The sequence below is a fragment of the Podarcis liolepis genome (assembly GCF_965112155.1).
Source record: "Podarcis liolepis genome assembly, chromosome: 13".
In the NCBI taxonomy this organism is placed as follows: domain Eukaryota; kingdom Metazoa; phylum Chordata; class Lepidosauria; order Squamata; family Lacertidae; genus Podarcis; species Podarcis liolepis.
The window spans coordinates 2,545,479-2,563,016 of NC_139573.1; the positions used below are offsets into that span (position 1 = coordinate 2,545,479).

The 17,538-nt window shown below is 48.3% G+C and overlaps 2 protein-coding genes and 1 long non-coding RNA gene across 14 annotated transcripts in view; 1 reads left to right on the top strand and 2 right to left on the bottom strand.

The window, feature by feature from the left end:
- The window catches only part of LOC310692066 (phosphatidylinositol 4,5-bisphosphate 3-kinase catalytic subunit alpha isoform-like), a 36,520-nt gene extending 32,774 nt beyond the window's left edge, over positions 1 to 3,746 (bottom strand). For 2 of the 5 annotated variants that reach the window (XM_083472530.1, XM_083472527.1), the window contains exons 1-2: positions 1,971 to 2,138; positions 1,226 to 1,463 (exon numbers count right to left, since the gene is read on the bottom strand). The gene's annotated coding sequence lies outside the window, so the exon portion shown is untranslated. Of the gene's footprint in view, positions 1 to 322; positions 340 to 1,225; positions 1,464 to 1,970; positions 2,139 to 3,074 lie in introns of those variants that run through there. The other 3 variants (XM_083472528.1, XM_083472531.1, XM_083472529.1) reach the window with 3 other exon arrangements.
- Positions 3,747 to 10,406: 6,660 nt separating this feature from the next.
- LOC310692257 lies at positions 10,407 to 11,182 on the top strand. The gene is made up of 2 exons (XR_014518687.1): positions 10,407 to 10,826; positions 10,953 to 11,182. It is a non-coding gene; the product is annotated as an uncharacterized lncRNA (long non-coding RNA).
- Positions 11,183 to 12,447: 1,265 nt separating this feature from the next.
- The window catches only part of ZCWPW1 (zinc finger CW-type and PWWP domain containing 1), a 33,647-nt gene continuing 28,556 nt past the window's right edge, over positions 12,448 to 17,538 (bottom strand). For all 8 annotated transcript variants that reach the window (XM_083472647.1, XM_083472640.1, XM_083472641.1 and 5 more), the window contains exons 14-17: positions 17,369 to 17,466; positions 17,119 to 17,182; positions 13,759 to 13,896; positions 12,448 to 13,306 (exon numbers count right to left, since the gene is read on the bottom strand). In XM_083472647.1, coding sequence (XP_083328773.1) covers positions 12,984 to 13,306; positions 13,759 to 13,896; positions 17,119 to 17,182; positions 17,369 to 17,466 — 623 coding nt within the window. In that variant the 3' untranslated portion in view covers positions 12,448 to 12,983. The remainder of the gene's footprint in view (positions 13,307 to 13,758; positions 13,897 to 17,118; positions 17,183 to 17,368; positions 17,467 to 17,538) is intronic.

Below are 17,538 nucleotides of genomic sequence, written 5' to 3' on the forward strand. Positions count from 1 at the left end.
CAGCAAACAGATTCACAGGTTTCCAGAGCCAACAAGGTTCATGACTTCCAGCAAAGCCTTGGCTAGAAGCAAGTCTCTGGGTTTTGTTTTAGCAGCATGGAGACTGCGTTGGATGGCAAATCTGCCATGGATGCTTTAGCTGAGATTTCTGCATTGCAGGGGGTTGGACTACATGATCCTTGGGAACTCTGCAATTCTGAGTCTCTCTCTCTCTCTCTCTCTCTCTCACACACACACACACACACAATGCTGGACTAAAACAAAAAGAAACTGCCTGATCTAGCAGCGCTTTATGCATCCGTTCAAATGTGCAATACTCAACCTTCCTTAGAAGATATTTTACAGAGATGTTGGATGGTCATTCATCAGATTCTTTAGCCACGATTTCTGCATTGCAGGGGCCGCGCTAGATGGCCCTTCCTTGGCCTTTCTCTTCCTCAACAATTCTATGATTCTGTGCTAGCAAGGTAATACCACAGGTTTATTAAAATGCGCAACCTCTGGGAGGACGTATTAAAAAAAACAAAACGTGTTTTAAAATACAGCCAGGTTAAATCTGACCCTGAGAAGATTAACTCCCTGCCACAACTTAAATAAACAAATCCCTGCAATGCTCCCGGAAAATGTTCAGAGCGGGACTTTGGTGAATCTCCAAAAGGAGATTCTGTTGTTGTGAAGCGGCAAAGGTGGGCAACGTTGCTTTGGAGACCTCCAGTCCAAGCCGCTTTGCTCTACAACTCTCTTCAGCCTTCCCAGATGCTGGGTGGGAGGTGTAGCCCAAAGCAGCTGGGGGGGCACCAGGTTGGAGGAAGCAAGAATACCAGCTTTCTTGCACAAGTCATTCCCAAGAGGTTTGCATATGATAAATCTCTCTCCCTCACACAACTGTATTCCATAGCATTACACACACAAATATACATATAAACACACAGACACATCCGACCTTACATTATACAAAGACAGTGACACTTTAGAAGAATGCTGCTACGAAAATTCTACACCGTCCAGTTCTCCGAGAGCAAATCTGATCATTCAGCTTTCCAGACAAGAGTCTCCCCACCCCCTCCAATTAAAAAAAGAAAACCCCACACACCCCAAGCCCGGTCAATAGCCATCAAACCCATTTTTTCCCCCCAGGTCCATGGAGGTGAGTCTTTTAAGCGCATCCCTTCCAAAGATCCTGCCACCCCCCCATGTGCGTCATCACCCCCTTGAGGCTGCTTACTCTAGAGCAACGGGTAGGAAATCGGTGGGGTTGAGGGTTTTCAGGGTTCTTTTCTCCCCCTTGTGCAAATGTGGGGTGTTTTTTTTTCCGGGTGTGTGTGTGTGTGTGTGTGTGTGTAAGGATCCAACAGTTTCCTTAGGAATTCATTGCAAGGCTTCCGTTGTCGGCTGGTCTGAGCCTCATGGCTGTCTCTCTTCTATGCCAGCCAACCATTTTCCTCCCTTCCTGCAGTCAAAAACTGTTGCAAAAAATAATAAAAAAATAGAATTAATCATAATCAAAGAGACTCTAAGGGAAGGAAGGCTCTTGAATGGGGGGGGGGAGAGACAGGATGAATATTCCCCCCCCATCATATCTGAAACATCTAAATGTGTATCTGAAACATCTGGTGGGGTGAGACACCCCCACCTTTCCAAGAGCAAACCCCCCCCCTCCAGCCCCCATAAACTCAAGGAAACGGTTCTGTGTCTAGATTCTAGAAAGGAAGTGGGGTGCTGCTGTTGTGGTTGGGTTTGACGCATGCTTTGGCAAAGGGGGGGTGGGTTTGGATATTTCCTAGTGAAGACAGGAAAATAAAAACCCGAACCCTCCTCGCTTTTGCCAGCTGGAGTCCCCAAAGGAACGAAGCAGGTAGCCCCCATCAATATATTCCTTTTCCTCCCCCCCCCCCTCCGCCGCCGGCAACTTGGTCTACGTTATCCCCACCACTGGAAAAGGGGGTTTGTAACAAAAGAAAGCGACTTACGTGTCTCCGGATCCTTGAATCAGAAGAGAAGGCAAGGTTAGGTCTTGGTTTTGAAGGATGCAGGGGCTCTTCCTCCTTCCCCAGCCCACCCCACCCCCCCACCGCGAAAGATCCTTCTCCCTCCCCTACTGCTGTGACCATCGGGTCCCATTCCTCTCTCCCCCGCCTCCCCCTTTCCAGCGGCCAGAGAGAGCTTTTGCAAGCCGCGTATCCGGCATGGAAAAGCACGGATTTCCGTTGGATCCGGGGTTTCTCACACAGCTGGGAGGGGAACGGGGGAAAGGGAGAGAGAATTGGTTACCTAAAATATATATTTTTTAAACCCACCTCTTGCAACACCCGAATTCCAGCAGCAAAGAGGGGGCATCTCCCCCCCCCCCATCCAACACCCCCATTCATCCCAATGTCAGCCAGGAAGGGACAATTTTTGGGGAGATGGAGGGGTGTGTGTGTGTTTATTCCCCCCCTTTCTTTCCAGGAAAGGTGGTGGGGGGAATGAATGAGAGAGGAAAAGGATGGCTGCAATTTTTTAAACCTGCCCTAAAGATAGGAAAATGTGGGGAGAGGGGAGAGAGCAAGGAGAAAATGGAATCATCGCCGCTTGCGTAAATTGATACAGACGTTTGCACAAAAGGGGCTCAGTTGTGGTGGTGGTGGTAGGGGGGTGTTTGTGTGTGATTCCGCAGTATGTTTTGAGATACTAATTTGGGCGTCGCGTGCAAAGCTCAGACGGGGAGAGATTTCCTGGAACGTTCGTTGGTATGGCATCCTTTGTCAACCTCCAGATGTGCAGGACCACCATTCCCAGCACATCTGGAGGCACCAGGTTGGCAAACGCAGCCATCTGTTGCCATCCCAGCCAGTGGCGTAGCGTGGGGGGTGCAGGGGAGGCCGGCCGCACCGGGCGCAACATCTGGGGGTTTGGGTTAGGGGGCGCAAATCCACAGGTTAGGGGGCGCAAATTACTTGCCTTGCCCCGGGTGCTGACAACCCACGCTACGCCACTGATCCCAGCATCATTCATCAGGTCTAACCCCAGGCAAGATCAAATCCGCCTTCATTCCCCTGGAGCAGCCTTGGACGGTTGCTACCTCTCAGACTCACCTACCACCCAGGGGGGGTTGTGATGGTGACATGAGGGGGCTGAACTTGAGATGTCCACAAGGACCAGAACCTCCAGGTGCTTCTTATATGATCCGGCATTCCTTTATTACATAGACAGCAGAAGGACAATTCTCAAGACACAATCCTGGCAAATCTGTAACGACACTTAAGAATCAGATAATGCTAATGTTCTTTACTTGGGCTTTGTTATTTTAACTGACGCGCAACTGTACTCATTCTAAGTGCTTTTCGTGTTACAGGTTTTGTTTTTCTTCTTTCAATGTTCATCTGTCGTTATAGCTTTGTTCTCTCTGTTTCGTATGCATTATAAAATGATTTTGAGGGGTTTTTTTTTTACAAAAAAAGAAAAAGAAAAGTGCTAATTTCTAACACTCTTTCAGGAGGCAGCCCTTCCTGGAGATGCTGTTGGGGAAGCTGCCACCTAGCTGTGGCCTTTCCCTGCAAGTTTTGCAGCTGTGGTTGTAAAGATGTGGCAGGTACCAGGCCGTGGTGGCTGGTGCCCATTGAGGCTGGTAGGGTGGGAGGCAGGGAGCCCAACAGTAGGTGGCGCTAAAGCCATTGACAGCCCAAACTACCCCCTTAAAAAGTAAAGGTAAAGGGACCCCTGACCGTTAGGTCCGGTCGTGGCCGACTCTGGGGTTGCGGCGCTTTATTGGCCGAGGGAGCTGGCGTACAGCTTCCGGGTCATGCGGCCAGCAGGACTAAGCTGCTTCTGGCAAACCAGAGCAGTGCACGGAAACGCCGTTTACCTTCCCACCAGAGTGGTACCTATTTATCTACTTGCACTTTGATGTGCTTTCGAACTGCTAGGTTGGCAGGAGCAGGGACCGAGCAACGGGAGCTCACCCCGTCGCGGGGATTCAAACTGCCGACCTTCTGATCGGCAAGTCCTAGGCTCTGTGGTTTAACCCACAGCGCCACCTGCGTCAATTACGCCCTTGCTGGGTGTAAATAAGAAGGCAGGCAGGCAGGCTGGGGCAGGCTGAGGTTAGTGGGGCAGTGCTTCCTTGGCCTGAATGGTCCAGCCTCCAATGACTGGGACCCCAGCCCTGGGCATAACCCTTATATTCCAAAGCAAAGGAGAAAAGGGATGGGAGTGTTGGTTTAACCTCAGCATTGTAGTATAAACACCAACAACTGGGAAACACTGGCCTGCGAACGCTCCAGTTGGAGAACAGCCTTTACCAGAGGTGTCGTGGGCTTTGAAGACACTCGGACTCAGGACGCAAGGGAGAAACGTGCTACGAGGAAGGCACGCTTGGCAAATCCACAACGTGATCAACTGCTGCCCGGAAACCAATGTCCCCACTGTGGAAGGATGTGTGGGTCCAGAATTGGCCTCCACAGTCACTTACGGACTCATTGTTAAAACCGTGTTTATGGAAGACAATATTACTCAGCTACGAGTGATTGCCAAAGAAGAAATAATTTTTTTTTTCAGTAGCACCTTAAAGACCAACTAAGTTAGTTCTTGGTATGAGCTTTCGTGTGCATGCACACTTCTTCAGATACCTGGAAAGAGACTGGAAAGAGAAGCTGCTAAATTGCAACTCATTACCAAACTTAAAACCATGGAGAGACCTGGTTTGAACAAAGACATTGGATTCTTATCTCATTATACATGACTAAGCCATGTCTCACCTTCTCACCCCTTGCCTTTTCCTATAAGACCTATTGCAGTCATTAAGAGTCGTCAACAGGCTCATCTCAGCTATTTGCCAATCTCCCATTCCCACCACCCTTCTGAGTAATACCCCTCCCCACCTTCTCACTATATAGAAGGCTCTGGCAACTTCTGTTTCAGTGTATCTGAAAATTAGGTATCTGAAGAAGTGTGCATGCACACGAAAGCTCATACCAAGAACTAACTTAGTTGGTCTTTAAGGTGCTACTGAAATTTTTTTTTTTTTTTTTTGACTATGGCAAACCAACACGGCTACCTATCTGTAACTGCCAAAGAAGAAAAAGTATGATGATGATGATGATGATGATGATGTTAACTCTCCCTTGTCTGATAATGAACTGCATGTGTGTTTCATTCTGCTCCAGCCAACCCACGCAGGCCCCAATTGGTTCAACATGGTGCCTGCCAGATGTTTTAGATGGCAACTCCCGGCAATCACACACTGGTGTTTGATGGGAGTTGTCCAAACCAGCTGGAGGGCACATGGTTGGAGAAGGCTGCAATCAAGGCATGGGGGGCAGGGGGGAATGTGCAGAATAAAGCTGGATGTGTCTAAGGAGGGTATTGGCAAGCTGGAGGAGAAACCTGGAGAAGAGGAGACTGAGAAGTGAGCCATCTGAAGGGCTGTGACATGGATGATGGAGAAAGCTTGCCTTCCGCTGCTCTGGAGGGGAAGACCCAGAACAATGGATTCAAATGACAAGAAAGGAAATCCCGACTAAACATTAGGAGGAACTTCCTGGCAGTAGGAGCCCTTCAGCACTGGAAGGGGTTCCCTCATAAGTTGGTGGGCTCTCCTCCACTGGAGGTTTTTCAACAGAGGTTGGATGGCCGTCTGCCAGCGATTCTTTAGCAGTGATTCTTGCATTGCAGGAAGTTGGACTATTAGATGGTTCCTTCCAATGCAACAGATCTAAGATTTTAAGATGTACCTTGGGTTAAGAACTTAATTCGTTCTGGAGGTCCATTCTTAACCTGAAACTGTTCTTAACCTGAAGCACCACTTTAGCTAATGGGGCCTCCTGCTGCTGACGGAGCACGATTACTGTTCTCATCCTGAAGCAAAGTTCTTAACCTGAAGCAGTATTTCTGTGTTAGCAGAGTCTGTAACCTGAAGCGTGTGTAACCCGAGGTACCACTGTATTCAGAATCCATCGAATCCATCTCATTGCTGATTTTCTGCCCTCTTAAGACATTTTTCTTTGCCTGGTCTGGCCCTTGCTTGATTTTGTCTCCCTCTCCATAATTTAGGCATCAGCCTGCCGGTTTTGGATTGTGCGGTGACGTTTCAAATTTTGTTTCAATCCCAGTTGTTTGTTGCCACGATGGGTGCTTTTGTTTGAAGTGGAAAAGGTGGGGAAGAACTTTTTTTTTAAAAAAAACACCCAAATAAAGACAGAAGTCCAGGTCTGTCTGAATACCTCACATTAATAAATAAATCCTCATGCACAAGACCAATGCTCATTACCATATGGAAAAGAAAATGGGGGGGGGGGGGAGAAGCGGAATGCTGCAGGGATGGACTGGCCTCATTCAAGGCAGCCGGCCACGAAAACAAGCATTTCTCAACATCTAGACCAGGGCATCTGTCTGGAACACACAAGTGGCTGGAGCCAAACGCTGAGTCACCCCCTAAAAATGCTGCATGAACTTCAAGCTATTGGGTTAAAAAAAATTAAAGAGAAAAGAGAGAAAAAGAAATATCCTTCCCCCACAACCCCCTCCCCAAATCAGGGCCTGCCTTTTTTCCCTTTCACAAATCGAAAGAATCCTTTTTGTTCTTTGAGAATAAAATGCCTCAGCAATTTATCCAAGATATTTGACATAGTTAAAGGAAAGAGGGGAGACGGAGGAAGATGAATAGAAGGGGGGGGGGAGAGAGAGAGAAGGCAGGTCCTGTTAAGCTAAATATTTTGGGTGTCTCTTTTGTAGAAGTCACTTTCAAGTTCTTGCCTCCTAGCCAAAAAAGCATGTTGTGCCCAGTCATGTATATTAAATCAGTGTGAGAATCCCATGCCAACTTCCTATTTCTGAGCCACGGCATGCGTGGGATGGGAAGCCAGGAAGTGGCTCCCCTTCCCCCTTTCTATTCCTGTCTCTGTCATAGGTGACCTTGGGCAAGACGCCACTTCCCTCAGCACTGTGGTTTGCCTCTTCCTCTCCCAGCGTCTCAGGCGAAAGCCTTCAAGGGCACGAAGAGGCAGCCGAGAGAGACAAAGGGGTGGATGGAGGCAGCAAAGAGCTGGTGGCTCCTCCTCGGGTCAAAAAAACTTAGCCACTCTCCTCCAGAAGCCACTGGGCGGGCAAGAAGCAAGAGTCCAGAGACAGGAAGCCACGCCAAAGAAAGACTTGAGCGGCGGCCCGCCCACCTGCCGTTCATCTGTCATTCGGTCCCACGACACAGGCACACCCTGTGGCACTCCAGGCCACAGCCAATTTAACTGAAAGGTACTGATAAACTAATCCAAAGAGAGAATATATGCTGTGGGGGCAGGGATCTTAATTATGCTCCATGCACCGTGTAATCTCCACCAAGAATAAGAGAGAATATTATGAAAATGGTAGACAGGTGGTACATGATAGCCATGTTCAAATATATCAAAGGATGTCACATAGAGGAGGGAGAAAGGTTGTTTTCTGCTGCTCCAGAGAAGCGGACACGGAGCAATGGATCCAAACTACAAGAAAGAAGATTCCACCTAAACATTAGGAAGAACTTCCTGACAGTAAGAGCTGTTTGACAGTGGAATTTGCTGCCAAGGAGTGTGGTGGAGTCTCCTACTTTGGAGGTCTTTAAGCAGAGGCTTGACAACCAGATGTCAGGAGTGCTCTGATGGGGTTTCCTGCTTGGCAGGGGGTTGGACTCGATGGCCCTTGGGGTCTCTTCCAACTCTAGGATTCTATGATTCTATGACCCCAGTCAAGCTTGCAAAAATCTATCATTTGCCCGATAATAAATGTTGGAAATGTAAAGAAACTGAAGGTACATTCTTTCACCTTTGGTGGACGTGCCCAAGGATTAAGGCTTTCTGGGAGATGATATATAATGAACTGAAAAAGGTATTTAAATATACCTTCTTGAAGAAACCAGAGGCCTTTCTCCTAGGCATAGTCGGCCAATTGGTGCCAAAGAAGGACAGAACTTTTTTTATGTATGCTACAACAGCAGCAAGAATACTCATTGCAAAGTATTGGAAGACACAAGATCTACCCACCCTGGAAGAATGGCAGATGAAGGTGATGGACTACATGGAACTGGCAGAAATGACTGGCAGAATCCAAGACCAGGGAGAAGAGTCGGTGGAAGAAGATTGGAAGAAATTTAAAGACTATCTACAGAAATATTGTAAAATTAATGAATGTTAGAATGATGTTGGATAGAAATTAAGTGGTTTTCAGCTGTAATACTATAAGGGAATATGAAAAATGGATTATTAATAGGCAAAAATTTAACCTTACAATATTTTAAGATCAATGATTAGGATAAACAAAGAGGGTAAGGATTTGCTGAACCAACAAACTGAACTGGAATACAAAAAAGGGAGGCGTGAGGAGGTCCGGGAAATAAGCTAATGAAAAATAAGTAATGGAAAGAATGAGTTGTTTTTAACCATTTTTATTTTGTATTTTGTATTTTTTTATTTTTTTTTACTTTGTAATACTTTGAAAATTTTAATAAATATCTTATAATCTCCACCAAGAATAAATGCCCCAAGTCTGCAAAACAGCAGGAAAGTCACATTCCCTGATCTGAATAAATTATGCAAATTAAGCGAGCGGCTTAGTTTTTCCATACTTTTAGCCAACGTCAGTGAGACATTTTCAAATGATCTGATTATCCCCTTTTTGCAAGGAAGACTCGAGGAAGGAAGAGCGGAAAGACATGGAGAAACTCGGAAGGTGTTCTCGAAAGCAAAGAGGAGTAGAAACAAACCCCAAGCTGAATCAGGAGTGTTTTGGTGCTTCCACGTGGAGGGATCTCTATGAGGCCCCCGCAAGCTGAAGTAGGGAACGCTCCCTCCCTCTGAAACCTTGTGGTGCTTTGCTCGCTCAGTCACAACAAAGAAACCCTGCTATTTTTTGCAAAAAGCAAAACCAAGCTTACAGAATGCACCCTTGGTTGAGAGGGAGGAATCGTCCAAGGTGACTGACAGGTCTAACTTTTAATCAGAGGCAATTATTTTATCAGGAATCCCTAGTCACAGTGCTTTTTGGGGAAGGACGCTGACTCAAACAAATGTTTGTCTCACGCAGTGGCGTAGCGTGGGGGGTGCCAGGGGTGCCGGCCGCACCGGGCGCAACTTCTGGGGGGGGCGCGAGTCCAGAGGGAAGGGGAACGCCCCTCGCTCAGCCCGCGCATCCCTCGCCCGCCGGCAGCTTCCCCTCCTCGCCTCGCTCAGCGCCGCCGCCGCGGATGCCGCCCAGACCCCCCAGCGCCCAGACCCCCCAGCGCCCAGACCCCCCAGCGCCCAGGGCCATTTCCCGGGGAGCCTCCTCTGGCACATGCCCCGCGCAGGAGGAGGAGGAGGCGGCTCCGGGATGCTCCCTCCCGCCCCGGGAGGCAGAACGCAACGCACAACACACACACCCCCTGTCGCCCCCGCGGCAGAGCAAGGCAGCCAGACGCGGAGCAGGGAGAAAGGCTCGGGCTCACCTTGGGGCAGCCTCCGTAGGAGGAGGAGGAGAAGCCGCCGCTGCCGCTGCCGCTGCCGCCGCCTCCGTGCACCCCCAGCACCGGGAGAGAGGCCGTTGGCCGCCCGGCGGGCCGTGATTCCTTCCTCCGCCGGGCGCCCAAGGGGAGGGGGCTTCGGCTGCCTCGGCCCGCGGGGGCTCCACAAATAATAAATTTAATAAATTCCTTTTTTTAATAAGATATTTATTAAAGTTTTCAATTTTATACAAAGAGAAAAATGCAAAAAAATAGAAAATATATATATTAAAAACACATAAAATTCACAACTTATTTTTCAATAACATATTTCCCTGACCTCCTCATACCTCCCCTTCTTGTTTTCTAGTTCAAATTATTTGTTCAGCAAATCCTTATCTCATAGCATTACCGCTAAATAACACCTTATTTTCTATCCAAGTTCTTGAAACTTAAACTTTTACTTTAAAAAACCATTTTTTCATAACCTTTTATACCATTACAGCTAGAAACCACTTAATTTCAATCCAACATCATTCAACATTCCTTAATATTGCAGTATTTCTGTAAATAGTCCTTAAATTTCTTCCAATCTTCTTCTGCCGACTCTTCTCCCTGGTTGCGGATTCTGCCAGTCATTTCTGCCAATCCCATGCAGTCAATCAACTTCATCTGCCATTCTTCCTGTGTGGGTAAATCTTGCGTCTTCCAATACTTTGCAATGAGTATTCTTGCTGCTGTTGTAGCATACATAAAAAAAGTTCTATCTTTTTTTAACACCAACTGGCCAACCCAGTGGCGTAGCGTGGGGGGTGCAGGGGGGGCCGGCCGCACCGGGCACAACATCTGGGGTTAGGGCAAATCCATGGGTTAGGGGGCGCAAATCCACAGGTTAGGGGGCGCAAATCCATGGGTTAGGGGGCGCAAATTACTTGCCTTGCCCCGGGTGCTGACAACCCACGCTACGCCACTGGTCTCACGTGCGCACTGCTCTTTGGCTAGCTCTGCCTCTCCCGAGTTCTCAGGTCTAATCCAGCAGGGCCTTCCTTAAATTCCAATCACTGGGTGAAAGGAGAATAAATGAAGGAGTTACTTATGCAGCAAAACTGATCAAGATATGGCTCACTAGCTACATGTACCTGGACCACTTAAACCACACTTGGATTCTGGAACTTTCTATCAGCTGTTAAGTGACAGCTAGAAGCAGGTGGAGTTCTGAATCTTGGCACATGGCTAGTGCCACCCCACTGTGAAGCTATAGAGGAGAGGTGTGAAGCTATTAGCACATTGATTGTTCCTTCCAACCTTTCCTCTCTACTAGCTAGAATGATGTTCAGCGAGTTCAGAGAATAGAGGATTCCATTTAATGGTAAATTCCATTGCTGAACAAGCTGTTCGGGTGCTTTTATTTTTAAATTAATTTTTGTCGTTACTGCTACTACCATTGTATTTCTATTGCCTTTTACCCTAGCCTCCCTCCCAGGACTTAAATTGATCATTGTTCTCCCGTATTTTATCTCCAAAGGAAACCTGTGAGGCAGTCTGAATCAAGGCCGCCCAGTGAACTACAGGGCTGAATGGCAATTTGTGTCTGGGTTGCCTACAGCCGGGCTGGTTCCAGACCACACTCTAACCACTCTACCACATTGCTCTGAGCTCTATAAATGAGAACGAAGGGGAAATTGAAGAATATGTGTATACAGTGCGTATCTCAAGGAAACTATAGTTTCTAATTATCCTCTTCCTCTTCCTACAGCCCAGAGTTTCTCTCTTTCGATTTCTTACAGCAAAGTTAAAAGAACAAACAGGTAGAAGAACAACAATGCAATGCACACTTCAGTGTAAAAGGTAAAGGTACCCCTGCCCGTACGGGCCAGTCATGTCCGACTCTAGGGTTGTGCGCCCATCTCACTTAAGAGGCCGGGGGCCAGCGCTGTCCGGAGACACTTCCAGGTCACGTGGCCAGCGTGACGAAGCTGCTCTGGCGAGCCGGCACCAGCACAGCACACAGAAACGCCGTTTACCTTCCCGCCGGAGTGGTGCCTTTTTATCTACTTGCACTTGGGGGTGCTTTCTAACTGCTAGGTGGACAGGAGCTGGGACCGAAAGACGGGAGCTCACCCCGCCACGGGGATTCGAACCGCCGACCATGCAATCGGCAAGCCCTAGGCACTGAGGTTTTACCCACGGCGCCACCCGCGTCCCTATCTTTCATGCACTGAGCTTGAATGAGGCAGGGAGACAAGCAGGCTAATGGATTTGAAAGAAGTATATAGGGCTGACATGAACACATTAGATAGCTGTTTAGTGAGCCAAGTGAGAAGTGACAGAACAAGATTCTTTCAAGATTGGTTGTGTATGGCAGGGAAACCTGTGACCAAATATTGTGGGACGACTTCAGCCCCTGCTGAAGGCTAATGGTGAGGAATGATGGGAACTATTTTCCCACAACACTGAGAAAGCCGCAGATTCCCCAGCCCTGGTCTGCTGTCCATGTGCCGTTGTACCTTGAATAAAACTTTAATAAGATCAGGCTGTTGCTCAGAAGTTAAATGCAAAGCTTTCTGATACAAACTTGTTGGTGCCTTTGTTGCAGACAACAGCCTATCACTCCATAGTCTATGTTTTTGTGAATGAGTGGCTTTAATTATTCCTCCCAACTGGGGTAGCTGTGTGTGTGTTGTAGAAGAGGAAGAAGAGTTTGGATTTGATATCCTGCTTTATCACTACCCTAGGGAGTCTCAAAGCGGCTAACACTCTCCTTTCCCTTCCTCCCCCACAACAAACACTCTGTGAGGTGAGTGGGGCTGAGAGACTTCAGAGAACTGTGACTAGCCCAAGGTCACCCAGCAGCTGCAGGTGGAGGAGCGGAGACGCGAACCCGGTTTCCCAGATTACGAGACTCCCGCTCTTAACCACTACACCACGCTGGCTCTCACTGTACATTTTATCAGTCTCCGTACGAGTGTGCAACCATGCTTCTAGCATTTATGATATCAGTAAAACAGGAGGACACTGGGTTAGATCCAAAACCAGATTTTAATAGAGCTTTGCTGAATTGTAATTATAAACAACTGGGGGAAATGTTGTACATCTTTAAACACAGACAAGATCTTTTGTAACCTTCCAAATAGGTGGAAAACAACTCCTAAATTTTGATTGCCATTTCACCTGGTTTCTCTTTTGCACTAAGTTCTAAACAAGTCAATCAGATTTATTAAAGGGTGAATTTACTTTCCTTGCCTTGTTTATAGCTGTGATTCCAGTTGCCTGTTTAACCGAGGAACGGGAAAGGGGGATTTTCACAGCCCTGTTTAAAAACAAGCTGTCACAAACTTCCTAGGTGGATTAAACTCAAGAATCAAAGCTGCAAGAACCTTTTCCACACATCCTTCTATGCTTAGTATGTCTACTTTTCATCAGTGCTCTCAAACTCACGACTATGTTGTAGTCCACAACACCTAGAAGGCACCAGGCTGGGTGGGGAAGGCTTATCTAGATGAAGAAATTATCCACCCTTTACACTTGAGGTCAGGACACACCCCTTTCTGAAAGGCTACTCTTCAAACAAGACCAATGAAAATTCATCAGAAGAGTAATTCTTCTCCTCAGCAAAGACAGCCATCTCCTGGCTGCTGAAGGTTTCATCTTCTTCTTTCTCCTGGGCCACGGCTTCACTTGACTCCTCAAGGCCCACAACACCCCTGTTCAACATCAGTTCACTTTCTGCCACTGGGGAGACATCAGCCTTGCTCATACTGTCTTCCTTGCTTGGATAACTGGAGGGCATTAAGGGAGGGCTGCTGCCGTATCTGCAAGAGCTGAGTTGCTCAGCTGTGGCACGCTTAGACAATGGAGCAGCGAACGAGCTCTTAGAACCTTGAGAGGAACACAAAAGCCAGTGAAGATCTCCCCAGAGAGTTCTACTGCATGAGGAGAATGATATCTTCTCCCGTATCTAAGGGCGTAGAACAACCCGTCTCGCCAGAGCAAAACAGTCCCTTCTACCGCCTTCCTTTGCCGGGTGCTAAATAGATTGTCAGACAACTACTGAACTATAACAAAAAGGCTTCACAACTTGGGATTTCATTCCCAGTTGTGCTTCTGGGCTGACATAGCAGCAAACATTATAGGTTTCTCACATCATAGCTGTCAACTTTCAGATTTGAAAATAAGGGATCAGCAGCCTCACCTGTCCCGGGGACAGTCTACGGGATATCTAACAATCCGGGATAGCAGCAGGAAGCAGCGCTGGAATAAGGGAATTTCCCAGAAAAAAGGGAAGGTTGACAGCTATGTTCTCACATGCAGAGCAAGGAGCTCTCTCTTACCTTTTTGAGCATCCCAACGTGCCTTCGTTTGGACAGATCCTTTCGGCACAGCAGCAGCTTTGGGGACTGCCATCTCTTTCCTGCTCCTCTTTGACGAAAGTGGGGTACCTTCAGTTGATGACTTGCCTTTTTTTGCCCCTGTATGAACAAGTTGTATATATACTACTTTCCTTCTTCCTTTTGATGGATTTAAGGTTAACCTGGGGCCGCTCCAGGTTTCAGAAGTTTCAGGGAGGTCACTCTGCTTTATTTGCAACTGGTGTATGCCCCATACCTTCCTGCTAAAATCCTATAACTTTTCATAACGTTTCAAGGTTCCGGCAGGTATGTGCCCGACTACATGCCCTATGGATCTCTGCTTTTGAGGGCGAGTGAAAATAAGCTGTGGGGGCTTGATCGGGTGGGTCCAAGATGTAGTGAATGTTTCACTGTGTGAGGGAGAGGTGCCTGCCCCTTTAAAGGGGGTGACAGTGCTGCCACTACTAAAGAAGCTGGTTATGGACCCAATTGACAACTATCTTGGTCACAAATATCCCCATTTTAGGGAAGGCGATAGAGAGGGTTGTGGCGAAACAACTGCAAACGTTCCTGGATGAGACTGATCAACTAGATCAGTGTTTCCCAACCTTTTTTGGGCAAAGGCACACTTGTTTCATGAAAAAAATCTCGAGGCACACCACCATTACAGCCCCGTGACGTCAGCGCGCAGCGTCACGCTGGGAGGGATGCATGAAAGTGTAAGTTTCACTTTTTCCCCTCCCCCTTGCCTTCCTTCTGTGCCAACCGCCAAAAAGCCAAGAATCGCGGGACCACCGGCGGAGGGGGGGAGGGCGAGCGGAGGCAGCGGCGAGCCCCGTTCCTCCCCATTCCGTGCAAGGAGCGCGAACAGGTGTGAGAAGGGGGTCAAACCTGCGGGTCGGCGCCGGGGAACCTCCAAGCTTTGGGGGTGGGGGGGGAGGAGGCAGCAAAGCGAGGCAGGAAGGAGAGCGCGGCTTGGCTGGGTGAGCTTTGGGGCAAGGAATGAGAGCTGCGAGGCGGGCGCTGTGGATGGAGGCGCTGCCCGCCGAGCTCGCAGGCAGCCAGGCAGGCAGACGGCGAGAGCCCCGCGCTGGGCGGCCTCTCCTCGCCGCCGCCGCCCCGCCTCTCGCTGCCCGACTCGCCCGCCTCCCTCCAGGCAACATCTCACGGCACACCAGGCAACATCTCGCGGCACACTAGTGTGCCGCGGAACAGTGGTTGAAAAACACTGAACTAGATCCATCCCAGTCTGGGCTCAGACCTGGGTTCAGGACCAAATCAGCCTTGATTGCCCTGATGGATGACCTTTATAGAGAAAAGAACAGGGAGAGTGCAGCCCTGCTCAATCTCTCAGCAGTTTTTGATACCATTGACCACAGTATCCTTCTGGGCTGACTCTGCGGGATGGGAACTGGTGGCACTGTGCCACAGTGCCTCTCTTCCTACCCTGCAGGATCATGCCCCAAGTAGAGAGAATGCTCTTTGGGGGCCCTGGTGCTTACCCTGTGAAGTGCCAAAGGGCACCTCTTTCCCCCCAATGCTACACAACACCTATTTGAAGCCATGGGGAGTAGTCATTAGGACGCGTGGTGCCAGGTGTCATCTGTATACTGATGACACTGAGCTCTGTTTCTCCATTACACCTGAGTCAGGAGACGCTGTGCAAGCCCTGGACCGGTGCCTGGATGCAGTGGTGGACTGGATGCGGGCCAACAAGCTGACCTTGACACTTAGAAATACGGGGGCCTTGTGGATGGGTGGCTCCTGTGTCCAGGGTAAAGGTCAACTGCCTGTTCTAGACAGGGTAGCATTCCCCTCCCACAAAGGATCTGGTTCGCAGCTTGGAGGTATTCCTGAATCCATCTTTGTGATTAGAGGCCCAAGTGACCTCTGTGGCTAGGAGTGCCTTCCACCAGTTTCTGTTGGTATGCCAGCGGCAACCACTCCTGGACTAGGAAAGCCTGACCCCAGGAGTTCATGTACTGATAACCCCAAAGACGTGATTACTGCAACATGTTTTACATGGGGCTGCCCTTCTATATGGCCCAGAACAGCCTTTCTCAACCTTGGGTCCCCAGTTGTTGTTGGACTACAACTCCCACCACCTCTAGCTAGCAGGACCAGTGGTCAGGGATGATGGGAGTTGTAGTACAACATCCAGGGACCCAAGGCTGAGAAAGGCTGGTCCAGAAGATGCAGCTAGCGCAGAATGTGGGGGCCAGACAGCTCACAGGAGCAGACTACTGACAGCATACCACTCTGCTGCTGAGAAGACTGCACTGGTTAGCAATTAGCCAGAGGGCTGGGTTCAAGGTATTTGTGTTAATTCCCAAAGCCCTAAACAGCTTGGGCCTAAAGTACCCTAAGGACCACCTGGTTCCTTATGCTACGTCTCAATCACAAAGGTCTTCTGATGGGCACTTTTGGAGGCCCCACATGCCCCTCAGGTTCTGGTGGCCTTACCAGGGACCGAGCCCTGTGAAACTCCCTGCCCGGTGGAACGCCTCGCTAGTAGAGGTTCATCAGGAGTCATCCCTGTTTGTTTTCAGATGTCTTCTAAAAACTGTATTACAGTGGTACCTCGGTTTAAGAACAGTGCGGTTTAAGAACCATTTGGTTTACAAACTCTGCAAAACCGGAAACAGTGTCTTGGTTTGAGAACTTTACCTCATATAAGAACGGAATCCGTATGGTGGAAGGGCACCAGCGGCAGGAGGCCTCGTTAGGGAAAGTGCACCTTGGTTTAAGAACGGTTTTGGTTTAAGAATGGACTTCCGGAACGGATTAAGTCCGTAAATTGAGGTACCACTGTATTTAAATGGGCCTTTCAAACCTCAGATTCTTTGCCAACCAGCTTTTAATGATGTGCCTGACATTTTAAAATTGTTTTTACTGCAATGTTGTGTTTTCAGGTTGTATACCACCTTGTGATTTGTATCTCTCTCTCTTTCTTTCTTTTTTACAAAAGTGCAGTTTCTAAATATTTGCATACATAAATAAATAGTAAACACAAATGTTCCGGGGTGGCTGTTGCCCGGTTTTTGTTTTACTGTAGCACAAAAGTTGCCCCTACAGATGGGAACAACCTGGTAGCATTGGGGAAGCACAGAAGAACAATTAATAAAGTGGAAACTGTAGTCTTGATTGCATCGACGACATGTTGCAGAATACACCCTGCCCCCCCCCCCCACAAAAAAAACCACACACCAGTTTGGAAAAACCCCAAGTTGATCCTGCCAGTAGCCCACGCTAGCTTGCACTCATAGTTATGGCACATAGCTTAAAAGAGAAGGGAGGCCTGAGGTTGAGGTTGCTGGAGAGGGTGACTGGTCAAAACCTCACCTTTTATGTTGGTTTTCTTTTTGAAATCTCCATCAGATTTCATCACTGGTGTCTCAGGCAGAAGCTAGGAGAGAGATACTATTAGTTAATGTTAACAGAGAGAACGTGATGGACCTACTAAAACTTCACTAGACCAATAACATCACAATGGACTGTTAGGAAAATATATGACGGGGCTGTCTGTAGTAGCCAGATTGTTAAAAGCAGGGAGATGCCCAAACATTTCTAACAGTGCAAAGACTGAACCAACCTTTTCTTGGCTCTTGTTTGATGCCGATACATTTTTCTTCCCACCCTTTGGTTCTCGGATCCTCTTGGCAGGAGGCTTACAGGTAGCATGTACATGATCTACAGTGCAAAAAGAAACAAAGAGTGCAGGGTGGGGGGTCTGTCTTTCAGCTCGTCTGACAATATTCTGAC